The sequence below is a fragment of the Scaptodrosophila lebanonensis genome, unplaced genomic scaffold (genome assembly GCF_003285725.1).
Source record: "Scaptodrosophila lebanonensis strain 11010-0011.00,11010-0021.00 unplaced genomic scaffold, SlebRS2 tig00000001-arrow-pilon, whole genome shotgun sequence".
In the NCBI taxonomy this organism is placed as follows: Eukaryota; Metazoa; Arthropoda; class Insecta; order Diptera; family Drosophilidae; genus Scaptodrosophila; species Scaptodrosophila lebanonensis.
This window is the reverse complement of record NW_022060529.1, coordinates 7,895,733-7,908,776: the sequence shown is the minus strand read 5'-3', so window position 1 is coordinate 7,908,776 and position 13,044 is coordinate 7,895,733. Positions and strand designations below refer to the sequence as shown.

At 44.7% G+C, this 13,044-nt stretch overlaps 3 protein-coding genes across 3 annotated transcripts; 2 read left to right on the top strand and 1 right to left on the bottom strand.

Moving 5' to 3' along the window:
• The first annotated feature begins 4,616 nt into the window (after positions 1 to 4,616).
• On the top strand, positions 4,617 to 6,230 carry LOC115634484 (protein Cep89 homolog). The gene is made up of 3 exons (XM_030532220.1): positions 4,617 to 4,866; positions 4,917 to 5,782; positions 5,867 to 6,230. Exons 1-3 carry the CDS (start codon positions 4,630 to 4,632, stop codon positions 6,228 to 6,230), a joined length of 1,467 nt encoding a protein of 488 aa, XP_030388080.1. The 5' UTR covers positions 4,617 to 4,629.
• A 185-nt stretch (positions 6,231 to 6,415) lies between these two features.
• LOC115623668 (importin-11) lies at positions 6,416 to 9,911 on the bottom strand. Its single transcript, XM_030518138.1, has 2 exons — positions 7,741 to 9,911; positions 6,416 to 7,670 (listed from the first exon to the last, which is right to left on the bottom strand). Exons 1-2 carry the CDS (start codon positions 9,811 to 9,813, stop codon positions 6,579 to 6,581), a joined length of 3,165 nt encoding a protein of 1,054 aa, XP_030373998.1. The 5' UTR covers positions 9,814 to 9,911; the 3' UTR covers positions 6,416 to 6,578.
• Positions 9,912 to 10,112: 201 nt separating this feature from the next.
• On the top strand, positions 10,113 to 11,825 carry LOC115633803 (mannose-1-phosphate guanyltransferase alpha). Its single transcript, XM_030531285.1, has 4 exons — positions 10,113 to 10,415; positions 10,465 to 11,161; positions 11,226 to 11,490; positions 11,615 to 11,825. Exons 1-4 carry the CDS (start codon positions 10,177 to 10,179, stop codon positions 11,713 to 11,715), a joined length of 1,302 nt encoding a protein of 433 aa, XP_030387145.1. The 5' UTR covers positions 10,113 to 10,176; the 3' UTR covers positions 11,716 to 11,825.
• The last annotated feature ends 1,219 nt before the right edge of the window (positions 11,826 to 13,044 follow it).

The window sequence follows — 13,044 nt, the reverse complement described above, 5'->3', positions numbered from 1 at the left end:
AGAATCAGCTTTTGTTAAACCGTTTTCAAATTCTTTAGAAAAGAACGTACACAAATGACGTTGATGGGCTCTGAATAAATGAATTTCTGTTGAATTCCAGTTGAATTTCATTTGAAACCATTTTTGTTTACTTATTCAATATTCTTTTAAATACTCAATAATCAACGAAATTATGTTTTTGCTATAAATACTATATATCATCTACTTGTAAATAATTTAAAAAGCTACACTCTTACATATAAAACACCTTCCAGCGATTGAGCTCAAATATTAAAATACTGTACAAATCGGTTCCAGGATTGTTGTTACTCGACTCATCGGATCAGGAACATACCAGAAACTTCCCGAATTTTGTAAGTCTACCTTACAATGCATTCTGTGCTTGAAGAAGTTTAACAAAGATCACAGCAAATCAATGGTCTAATGAGAAATGTGCTTAGTTACGAGGGGCTAAGAAATTGAATGAAAAAAATTAAATTTTAAAGGTGCAGCAACGCAAGCAAGGTATGGTAGTAAAAATGTTGTTCTTAATGAAAGTCTTGCAGTAGGTCTTGTTATTTTTAAGAAATTGATAAATAAAATAATCCGAGATTGGTGGTGCTCCTAATATGGTGGAATTATTGTTTCGATTGCTACCAAGAAAGCAACAAATGAAGTCAATCGAAGATCATTCGTCATTTGGAACCCACTGCAATTGCTTGACCTTTCACGTTCACCTTTGCTAGTTATTAACTTTTGCGTTTTCGCTTTTACAAAGAGGAAGGAAAGCCGCCCGATATAAATTGATTTATCTATGAAGAAAGAATGGGTGATGGACCATTTAATATTCATTAATATATATGCTCTTTATAAAGATGTGAAAAGCAGACAAAGCACAAGTCATGACTATTCGAGCAACCCAATAGTTGCACTTGCACCGAGCCAGAGTTCTACCCTTCTTCCACTCCTGAAATTCTTAACATTGCGTATACGCCACAATAGCCAATGTTACGGCCATTGCCAAATGAACTGTTAACTGATTGGTGTGTCCACAGCTCCTGCGCCGCCCAATCGTCCTCCAACTGGGTCGATCATAAAGCATTCTACACTGTTGCATCGTCACGGACAAGTCCTGGGGGCGAATTTTGTGCGTCAAGGTTTTATTTTGTATTCGCTTACGATGTCGTGTTGGGGTCGTAATCGTTATTAGTGTAGGGATGGTGGTTGGTTGGTGGTTGGTGTTGGCGCTGGGGTCATCGTTGATTTTTGGTGGGACTTTCCGACTTTGCGAGTTTGGGCCTTTGCTAGCTGGTTGTTTGGGGTTGGCAACCAAATGGGCGCTTAAACAGTCGGGAATCTACGATGGATTTATCCAAATGGGTACGTTAATAAGTTTAAACGGTTAGCTCAATGGGGCGACTGACCCACTGTCCCTTTAGCCCTCTGGCTATTTGCTGCTGTTCAGTTACAATGGTTATGCAAATTGTGGTGTGTATTTTTTTTTTTTATATATATTCGCGACGATTTTGTTTCCAGAAGTGTGTTTAATATTTTAATTTGTATTCGTGTGTGTATGTATTTGAATTTAATTTTCCAGCAGAATGCTCTTAATTGTAACAGCAGAGGACTGTCGAGCGCTGATTTCTGTATTATAGTGTGTATAGTATTGTCGATATTGTGCTGCACTGTGCACGGCATTTGATTTGCGTAAAAAAAACATGGACAGCTGTCCTGCTGCTGTAATAGCAGTAATGTTTAACAATAAGATCCAAATTATGTCCGCCATAAACTGCAGCTTCGGTAATGGACCTTCGGAATGCGCCTGCTCATGAGCGCCGGAATGCAGACAATCGTTCATTTGCATTTATTATAATTGATTGCCAACAGTTGGGCATTTAATCTCCGTGACATTTGCAAAGAACGCATCGTTCGTAAATAATTTTCAACTCGACTTTCTGATTGGCTTCGTTGTATTTTGTATTGCATTATATTTAAATTCAGCTAAATATATGACAAATTAAATAATCAAATGATATTTTAAATTTACTTTAGTTTTCATGACCATTGGGTCTTAACATTTCCTTTCTGTATCAATAAAAGGACCTCAGAAAGTATAAGAGTTAGGATAGCCAAACTTAGTTACTAGATTTTCCTAACTCCGAGATAGGACAAATTTATATATTTTTCTGATGCACCCGTATTTCAAGAATTGTAATTCGCACTATTTGGATTATTGGTGTATCTATTGTGTAAAAATAACAATTTTGTTTACAGAATACAAGCAACTATATTCTGTGATAATAAACAAATAATATTGAACTTAAATGTTTAGCCAAAAAGAAAAAATACATAAATATATATATAACCACGCCAAATATTGGAATAAACAAACGAGTGAACGCAAATGTTTGCAAGTTGGACGCTTAAAGACTCAAGTAACATTAACTTTATGGCACTACATTAAAACAAAAATATAATCGGATATCTGTGAATTGACCGCTCCTTATTAAAATTGGCGACAAATCGCTGAAAATACCTGCAAAATGGAAATAGGCATTAATGCGTGCAATAGCACGATCATATTTCATCATAAATCCAGCCGCACTGAAACTGTAAATATAATAATAATAATAACTTACACAATACTCGTAGATATTGATATCGTGTTGATGAAAAGCAAAGTGGGAGAATGAAAAACAGACGCTACAACTGCTGTAGCTTGATTAATGTTTTTGTTGCTGCTGTTCCGGTGTTGTCCTTGTCGTTGTTGTTGTGGTGAGCTCAGAAAATGGAAACCCGAGCAATTGGCAAGCCGCGAACTATAGAGGAAGTCGTAAGCATAACGAGGGTCAACCCCTCGTCAGTTGAATGCAAAATTGCAATCAACATAACGCGTTTGGTCATAAAATTAAAATGGAATTTGAAAATGTCGAGCAACAAGCCCAACAACAACAGCTAGAAAAAAGTCGCACCATACCCACCGTGTCCGCACCAATGCCGCTCGGCATTCATTTTATGCGCACCCCTCACCCGCCCGTTCGAGAGGGGCCACCTGGGGGTCCTTGACTCATGGTCGTTGAAGAAATGGCAAAGTGAAAGTCAAAACCACCTGCAGGGATACGCGACGCGCCATTCTGATGCACAAATCCGCCCCCAAAAAACTGCCGAATCTCTCAACGCTTTTTTAAGAGCGTAGACTGCTAAGCTTTTCGCTCTTTCTGAAAAAAAAAGCAGTGGCGTAGCGCATGAGGGGTGTCATTAATTAACCATCCCCCAAAAAAAAAATTAACGTATAAATTGTATTGTCTGTAATGGATGACAGGAACACTACACCTATTCTGAATGTCTAAAAATGTTTTTAATAGATTCAATATTTTGTAAAACTCCAATAATAGTTATAATTGAATTGATTCAAAGTGACTGAACTTTGCTAATATATAGTATACATACATATATCATAAAATGCGAAAGCATTTTTGACTGCAATAAGCGCTTTGCCTAAAGCTATAATATATAGAATTATATGAAATAGTCATCCGATTTTATTCATGAACATTTTTTCTAGTGCTGCATGTACAAGGGAAGTGAAATTTAAGTGTTGGATTAGGGTTCACCGGTGAATTACCTTTGGACCTAAGCCTCGGATAGCACTAAAAAATAAAATTTATTGGACCTTAAGAGATAGTTCGAATCCCAGCATTGTATAATACAAGATAGAACGCTACAGTCGCGCAAGCCCGACAGTAAAATAGCCTGTACTCTCCACAAAAAAAAAAAAAAATTATATTGTTTTTTAAAAATTAAATTATTAAAAAAAATTGAATTAATTAATTTCATTAATAAATAACACAGAAGACATGTTTATCTACAGTTTTAACAGCATACACTTACATCATCGTGTCTTTGCGTGTTACTACAAAATTCTAAGAATTACGGGAGTTATAGAAATTCGTGAATAGGGTAGGTGGGGGGGGGGGGGGGGGGGGGAGTGCATCAGAAAAAATGAACAAACTCGTCCTTTCTCGGGCTTAGCAGAATCTGGATACCAAGTTTGGTTATTCTAGCTCTTATACTTTTTGAGATAGACTCGGCTTGTCATCCTGATCAAGAATATACATGCATATATACTTTGTGGGGTCTGCCACGCCTCCTTCTGTGTGTTCCATGCACACTCGCCCAAAACTAATATACCCTTTTACCCTTTGGGTACAGGGTATAAAAATGGTTTTATACAGTTATTAGAATTATCAACAGACGGAGTACGATTACCTATAAAATGGGGTATGCCTGGATAACAAATATCAGATCAAGCGCAACTTTGTAATATGAATGGTATGCTGTTAGAGAACTCAAATCGGATTTCATATTTAATTTGCGTTCAATTCCAATATATGCATCTAAACTAACTGCTAGTTCTTTTAAGTGTACTTCATGTGCTGAAGGGTGTGTGGGTGTGTACAAAACAGGGTCAAACACTACGTGGCCGCCATGGTAACGGGGGAGGGTGCAGGTGACGAACCTGCATTTGTTTACAGCCCAGAAAAGAACAGGAAGAAGGAAAGCAAAACACGAGTCAGTGAGATTCGACAGTTGGAGCAAAGGAAAACTGTCTGTCAAATCTTAGCTAATGAGGAGAAAATTCGAAGAATAATGTCGACGCGCAGCGTAATGATCACGGATCTGGACCAGACGGATGATAGTCAGCCGGAGCAGCAGCGTGAGCCGGAACAACCGAAGCGACAACGCAAGGTGCTGCAGACGATATCAGGGAACTTCAATCGCAGATCACGCAGTGTGGACTGCCAGGTGGAGGTGAGAAACAAGCAGGAGACGCAGCCGGGCAGCAGCGGCAAAAAGAAGCAGCAGGAACGCACGCTCAATGGAGTGGTAAGTGTCGGAATATTTCTTCCTTGCCAACTCATTCAGCTTTCTGTCAGTTGCAGGCCAAGGACCAGCAGTTGGAGCAACTGCTCCAGCGTCTGTCGACGGTCCACAACTACAACGAGAGATTTGCGGCTGAGAATGAACAGCTGCGCGAGCATAGTGCCCAGCTGGAACGTCGTCTGGCAGCGAGTCAACAGCAGGTGGCCAATTGCGCCCGCTGCCAACAGCTGACCCAGAAGCTAGGGGTGAGCATTGGCCAGAACAAGAAGCTAATCAGCGATGTGGAAATGCTAAAGACGCTGGTCTTTAGGCTGAATGTGCAAATCGAATCCTATCAGGATCAAATGCAGCAACGGAATAGGGAGGGAGACGAATCGGCAGCGGGTGTAGCTACAGCTAGCCACAGTATTAACCAATCCGAGTGGACAGCACTGCCTGCCCAGACACTGGCTCCGCTGCTGGCTGCTTATGATGAGAGTCTGCGTGATAAGGACGCTTTGATTGCCCAGTACGGAGCCGATTTCGACCACTTTACGGCGGAATTGAAGCGAGCATTGGAGGAGAACACGCGGCTGCTGCAGGCGCAGGAGTCGCTGAAGCGAGATTTGGGCAGCTGGCGGGAGGAGCGCACATGCCTGCAGGCACAACTGGGCGTCTGCCGCGACAAGGCCGAGACACAGATACGCAAAACCGATCTGGCCAAGGAAAAGCTTGTTGAGGTGATGCATTGCTATGAGCAGCGCGTCCAGACCCTAATGCTGGACATGGACCATCTGCAGGCTGCATATGCACGCACCAAATCCGAGTTGGCGGCACTGAAGAGTGCAGCCCATGCGCAGGCATCCACGCCCGACGCGGAGGCAGTACAGCAGTGCAAGGCGCTGCTGGAGCAGCTCAAGCTGGAGCATGCACGGGACCAGCAGCAGTTGCAAATGCGTAACGCCGAACTGCAGGCTCAGCGCACCGAGCTGGAGGCCCGCTGTGAGACGATGCGTCGGGAAAGAGATGCCCTGCAGACTCAGCTGGCCACGAGCGGCAACACCGCTGAGCAAATGCAACAGAAGGCGGTGGCGTTGCAACGCAGTACAGAGAAGGCAAAACATGCCCGGGATCGACTGAAGGCGCGTCTACGTATTGCCCTTCAATGGGCGCAAAAGCTTGAGGCTGGTAATGCGGAGATGCGCGACACCTACGATGCAGTCCGTCGTCTCGAGGTGCTGGTCAAGCACAAGGAGTCGCAGCTGCGCGGCCTGCACGCGCGGAATCTGGAGGAGCTGGAGAAAATGCGGCGCAAGCTAGAGCAAAAGGATGAGACAATAAAAACGCTGCTGCGTGGTAAAATGGAGCGACGACCAGCAGTAGATTAACACATGGCAATAGAATTAATCAAATAATTATTAAAGTTAACCGTCTTCAACCAACAATGAGCTTTTTGTCCTCATTTTAGCAGTGTGGCAACGCCACAGACACAAGTTCCACATTTTTAATTCGCTTCGCGCTCTCTATCCCTCTTGCTAACGGTTAACAGCAGCTATTGTGAAGGGAAACGAGCTTTAAGGAAAACAATTAAAAATATATAATTTCAATACAAAATACATTAATAACTTAGCGTAAAAAGCTTCTCAAGCGCCTGCCAAACACGGCACGCACGTGGGTATGTGTCTGTGTGTGTAACTTTGACTCGACGTGATCATCATCAACTTTGGTAACGTTCATCAAACGATCGTGGGAGCATTGTCCGCCTGATCGCCTCCTGCGCCGGAATCATCGCCACTTCCTGCGCACACAACGCACGCCTTGGGCACCGTTTGCTCGATATACATGTTAATCCTTTCCAGCACTTCGGGGCAGACATTTCGAAGAAGTTGCTCGTAACGCTCAGCGCCCAACTGTTGTTGCAGCGTCTGTAGCTGCCATTTCAGATACTCAGTGAGCGGTATCTTGTAGACTGGATCCTTGAGCACTAGCTGCCTGTGGCGGTCATCGTGATAGGTTTTGGAGTGAAAGTCCTCGATGCACAGCTGAAAATCGTCCAGCTCGTGCTCGTCGTGGATGACCAGAGAGTCGTAGTAGCGGGGCGTAGCCAACGTGGCCGCCTCGCCAGAGTCGTTGAGGTCCTGTTCGGTGGCCGCGTACTGCTTGTCCATGACCTCCGCCAGGGTTTCGTCAATTAACTGCATGATGTGCGCAAACCGCGCCAAAAGCAATTCGTTGTCCCCGAAAATGGAGGCGAACGCGAGGCAGAAGAGTTTGCGCTTCTCGGCGTGCGTGTCGGGCACAAGGGGAAACATTTCAATCCAAACGTCCAGAATGACAGCCAATGCATCCGAATTCTGCAGCTCTTGGATCACAGACATGAAAACAGACTGATCGATGAGGAGCGTGCGCGCCACAAGCGTCAAATACCAGCCCATGGTCATGGGATACTCCTGTTTCAAATACACCTGCTGGAAGATGAAGGGCAGAGCGGGTCGCACGAGGCGCAGGCCCATTGTCGCGTCAGTTTTTAGACAAGTCTCGAAGATGCGCAGCATTGCTATTATGCCTTCAGTCCTTATGTCTTCAAAGGAGCGCACGCAATAGCTAACAAAGCTCTCGCCATAGCGTGTGAGATAGGCCTGAGCATCGAGAAGTATATATCCATGGATTAGCTGCAATACGGTGCGTAAATTCTCAGAGGACATCTCAATAATGGGCAACAGGTGATCGCAGAGGGCCAACAGCTCAGAGGTCAGCACCGTGGAATTGCCAATGACAGCCACCCAAAGCATGATGCCGTCCTCGATGAGATAAACATGAGAGCGTTGCTGCAACAAATTCATTTAATAATTAATAATTAATTAAGATGTCTGCACTTGGCCTGTGGGTGAGGCTTACCTGTAGATCTGTGCTCAGATCGATAACGCTGTAGAGGAATGGCTTCATTTCTTCTGGTACATCTCGGATGGTGCGCACCAGCTGCTCCAATGTACTGATAATGGCACAACGCAGCATGTTGTACTCCTCGCTCTCCTTCCAGAGCAGCGGTAAAAAGGCGATAAACTGCAGCGCCTGTGGCTCAATAAATTCGCTCATCTTCTCCACTAAAAGGGTCATGGCAGCGAGCACAACAATCTTGGTATCACACTCGCAAGACTCGCGCAGCAGAACGAAGAGGGCATCGAATAATGCATTGAAGTACGGATGGAATGCCTCCGGAGCAAATTCAAAGTCATCGATGAGCACATTTAGGGTGCGTGCAGAAGCTAATCTGATTGGCATGTCCTCCTGTGGGCGCAACAGATGCAGACACGCTTCATAGGCCACTGGCCGTAGTTCACGCGGCAGCTGGACCCCAACCCAATGGCCTACCAGCCAGATGATTCGACGACGCAATATTCGAAAATTGGGCGCATCGATGCGCAGCTCGGCTAACAGCTGCGAAGTCAGCCAGGCGCCAAAGTCCAGCTTGTTGAAGAAATGAAACGAAGCCAGTCCCACCGCATTGTATATGGCATCCTTCAACAGTATAGCTTTCAGATCGGAATCAGCACTCAGTTCCAGTTGCTGAGCCTTGCGCACAAATTTTAGCACCTCGGCAATCATCACCGACGAGTGTTGTGTGAAGCACGTAAAGTAGAGTGTTTCCACTGAAGGACGCAGTGCATACTTCCAGGCGTCACCGCCACCATCGTCCTGTCCATAGCCCTCTGGGTCCTGCTGCCATTCCTCCAGCTCCTCCTGTGTTAGTAGAAAATAGTGAGTAACAATTTTCTCACAGATGTACGTAATACGCTGCCAGGTGAAGAATTTCGTTTGCGCCTGCGCCGCCCCTGCCAACAGCTCGTCTTCCAGAGAAGCACCTCCACTGGTCGTCGAATCCTGCGATATGCTATCATTGCCACTCATCATAATGCCCTTTAGCATGTTGAGCGCTTGTATGGCAAAGTTGCTAAAGTTGATGTGCTCTCCGGCATCAAAAATAAGGGCAGTGCCCTCGTGGAAGACATAGTGAAAGCTAAAGTCCAGAGCCACTGGAACAAAGCGCGCAAAGGACACAGAATGCCGCTCCATAAACTCATTGAGCGTCTTCATCATTTTCAGCACAAAGCGTTCCAATTCTGCGACCACCGTCGTCCGCCCCGCCAATCTCAGCTCGTAGCGCAACTCAAGGCACTGACGCAGTTGGGAAAACAACTGCTCTATGAAATTCATGTGGTCAGTCGATTTGAAGGGCTTGGCGCAGCCGTAGACTGCCAACTTCCGCAGCGATCTCATCACAATGTAGACACGTTGGAGACAGTTTAGCGCCTCTGGCTCCGGCGCCGTTTTAACCAGCTGCAGGAAGCGCGTGGTCAGCACGCTCCAAATATCCCAGGCGAGGTAGCTAAAGATTTGGCTGCCCAGTTCCTCGAAGGCGCGCTTCTCAGCCATCAGACGACGCGACGCCAGCGCCTTGATCACATAGTGTAGCGCCAATAGGATGCGCCGTTGTCGCTCCGCTGAACCATCGTTCCCACATGCTTGAAGCTGCTTCATGAGCGCAGGCATTAAGTCTGGCCAGAACCGTGGATAATCTATCCGGGCAATGCGACCCAGCAATACCGCCACCTGCAGTGCCACCTGAGGAACGTCTTCGGCATCATAGTGCTGAAGCAGGACATCTCGGATTTGCTGCTTTTGCTCTGCGGACAGTTCCTGCCGGGAATTCGGACGCCAGTACCTTTCGATCCCATTTTTTAAATAAACTGCGGCCATCCAGCGCACATTGACTTCGTCCGAGGCGATGTTGGAAGTCGCATTCTCCCCACCGCCACTGGACAGTTTCATGCTTAGCCGGGCGATGGTCGGAAAGAAGCCCGGTTCTATTTCCCATTGGCTCAGCTGTGCTTCGGCTTTTTGAACGATTTCGGGATTTGGATTTGTGGCAGCCTGCAGAGTTTGGGCCACGAGCTGCTCGGCTGTAGCCATGTTGGGGCGCGTTGCACTCGAGAGAAACTTTCGTGAAAGCAATACTTATTTGCAGTGTTATTTGCGAGAGCTATTTGCGAAAATTACATAGCATTTGGGTTCGGGCTGCTGCTTCTTACTTGAATGACAAATAAGCGATAGGCAGAAGTGCAACTCATTGGCATCGCCAACGATATATCGATGCCAATACGCAAATGCCTTCAAGTGGCAGCCTTGCCGGGCACAGTCAGCTGATTTATTCCACGCTTCTTAACACTGCCGTGACAACGTAAACACAAATCCCAAATGACATAGATAAGATATAAAATAGTAAAAGTATTTGGGTTTTTCTATTAGCAACGGCACACACAACTAATCGAGACCATGCTCAAGGCTATTATTTTGATTGGCGGACCGCAAAAAGGTACCCGTTTTCGGCCGTTGTCATTGGATACGCCGAAGCCGCTTTTTCCTGTAGCTGGAAGGCCAATTATTCAGCATCACATTGAAGCTTGCGTCCAGCTGCCCGAGCTCAAGGAAATCCTTATCATTGGCTACTACCAACAGTCACAAATGGAGGGATTTGTAGGCGACATGCAAAATCTCTACAGCATCAACATCAGGTGAGTTCGGCGACTTTAGCAATGCATGCTACTAAAATGTTCGTTTTAGATATTTACAAGAATTTACCTCGCTCGGAACGGCGGGCGGCATGTACCACTTTCGCGATCAGATACGTGCCGGCAATCCGCGCGCCTTCTTCGTGCTAAACGGCGATGTTTGCGCCGACTTTCCCTTGCAGGAGCTGTACAGCTTCCATACGCAACGGCCGTCCAGCGCACTGGTGACCATCATGAGTACGGAGGCTACGCATCAGCAGTCGCTGCACTATGGCTGCCTCGTATTCGATCGGACGAGTGGTGCAGTGTCGCATTATGTGGAGAAGCCCAGTTCCTATGTCTCGACATATATCAATTGTGGTGTATACGTGTGCTCCATGGATATTTTCACCAAACTGGCTCAAATATTCCACGCTAAAGGCGAGGAATACAGCTGTGTGAGCTATTGTAATGGTAATGGTAATGGCAAGGAACAGGGGCACATTAAGTGGGAACAAGAGGTGCTTACGCCCCTGGCTGGTACTGACATGCTATACGCCATGCCGGTGCCCAACTGGTGGTCACAACTGAAGACCGCCGGCTCGGCCATTTACGCCAATCGTCACTATTTGGCATTGTACAAGAAAACACATCCGGAACGTTTAGCCAATGTGGGTACCAAGCGGGGTGAGGGCGATGGCAACTTAATATGTACTATTCTGCCAGATGTATATGTGCATCCCAGTGCCACTGTGCACCACTCAGCGGTGGTGAGTGACTGAAAATTACCATTAGGATGATTAGCTATTAATTCAAGATATCTTTTTGTTGCAGTTGGGTCCTAATGTTGCAATTGGACCGGGCGTCACTATTGGCCCGGGTGTGCGCATACGGGAGTCTATTATCCTAGAGCAGGCTCAAATCAAGGATCACACTCTAATACTACATTCGATTGTGGGGCGCGGATCCACAATTGGGGCTTGGGCACGTGTGGAGGGCACACCCAGCGATCCGGATCCAAACAAGCCTTTTGCCAAAATGGAAAATCCTCCTCTATTTAACAATGAGGGCAAACTGAATCCCTCTATAACTATCCTGGGTAAGTTTTGTGAATTGAAATGGAGGATGCGTTGTAATGGTAACTGCTTAATGAATTGCTATTGATTAAATTTTATTTTATTGATATAAAGTTTCATTGACTTATCTCTTTCTATGCATGTCAGGTTGCTTTGTGCAAATACCCGCCGAGAAGATTCTGCTGAATAGCATTGTTTTGCCGCACAAGGAATTGAGTCGCAGTTTCAAAAACGAAATCATTTTGTAATAGCTCCTTATATTTAAATGTTTTACTATATATGTATGTACTATGTCAAATTTTGTATTTGTTTTATATGTAATCAAAAAATAAAACATTTATTTTAATTACAACTTTAATTTACCGTTTGACTCATACTATACTATAGTATTAAATGTGTGCCAGCCAGGTTCGTAGTCCCAACAAAATAAAAAAACCTATATTTGCCCACTGTGCACTCTCTCCCGCTCAGGTAAGGCAACACACACAACCATACACAGATCCATTAAAACGTGCTCTCTTTTCGACCAAAACGGCGACTCATTCGGTTTAGATTGCTCAGTCCAGTTAGTCTTGTAGCCGCTATTGGGAGTTTCGTTGCTGGTAACGCAGTGGCAGATAAACTAAAACATTCCAATAGAAAATATTTATAAAATAGTGAAAATATAAACGAAAATTACTGGAGTAGAGTTAATTCTCTTTATTTTAAAATACAGTGCCATGAAATGGCCGATCAATTAAAAGACAAGCAGGTACGTAGGCAGTTCTATTGGTAGTTAATGAAGAAGCAGCAACAAGACACACATACATACATATGTATGTATGTATACACATATGAATGTACGTATACGACGATAAACGGCGCAATGTTGTACAGGTGTGTACGAGCGGGGGTTGCGCGAACGGATTTTTGTTGTTGTCGCTGCGCAGGTAACTCTGGAGAGTAAATATGAATGTGTATAAATGAGTTGACTTGCTCATTGAGCGTAACTGTGTTGTCTTCTTACATACGTATTTAAGTATGTACACATATATATAAATATGTATGAGTGTGTGTTTCTTTGGAGAGACTAGCGTGGGAAAATTACACTAACAATGCAAACAGTGGCGTCACTGACTCCAATCTTTGGCTCAAACTGCAACGAAGAGACAGCGAGAGGAACCGGAATGTTGTCAATTCGGGCAATGGAATTGTCCAGTTTTTATTCTCAATGCAGCATACCAACGGGCGCAAGTCTATTGGCGAATATAATTGTTAGCTAATTAATTATACATATGTATGTATATAGATATGCATGTACATATGTACATATGTATATACTAAGGTATTTATACGAATGTTTATATGTATGTATGTACATATATTTATGTTAGTGCCGTGCGTGTAGGAATCTCGTTTGGATATACACCAACAACAGGTAACTTTGCAATGAGTGGAGAGTGAGTGAGTTTGTGAATGAGTGGGAGAGAGCGCTTTTTAAGTAAAATCAACAACAAGTCATGTTGTTTAGTACCTGGCGCACACACACATTCAGAAACATGGACTCAAATGTATGTAAGCAAGCGCAGCTCACTCAC

Coding starts and splice junctions, on each gene's coding strand:
- LOC115634484 (XM_030532220.1), top strand. CDS start 4,630: ATGTCGACGCGCAGCGTAATGATCACGGATCTGGACCAGACGGATGAT. Junction 4,867..4,916: donor AACGCACGCTCAATGGAGTG/GTAAGTGTCGGA, acceptor GCTTTCTGTCAG/TTGCAGGCCAAGGACCAGCA. Junction 5,783..5,866: donor CTGGAGCATGCACGGGACCA/GCAGCAGTTGCA, acceptor GCGTCGGGAAAG/AGATGCCCTGCAGACTCAGC.
- LOC115623668 (XM_030518138.1), bottom strand. CDS start 9,813: ATGGCTACAGCCGAGCAGCTCGTGGCCCAAACTCTGCAGGCTGCCACA. Junction 7,671..7,740: donor ATCTGAGCACAGATCTACAG/GTAAGCCTCACC, acceptor AATTTGTTGCAG/CAACGCTCTCATGTTTATCT.
- LOC115633803 (XM_030531285.1), top strand. CDS start 10,177: ATGCTCAAGGCTATTATTTTGATTGGCGGACCGCAAAAAGGTACCCGT. Junction 10,416..10,464: donor CTCTACAGCATCAACATCAG/GTGAGTTCGGCG, acceptor TGTTCGTTTTAG/ATATTTACAAGAATTTACCT. Junction 11,162..11,225: donor CTGTGCACCACTCAGCGGTG/GTGAGTGACTGA, acceptor TTTTTGTTGCAG/TTGGGTCCTAATGTTGCAAT.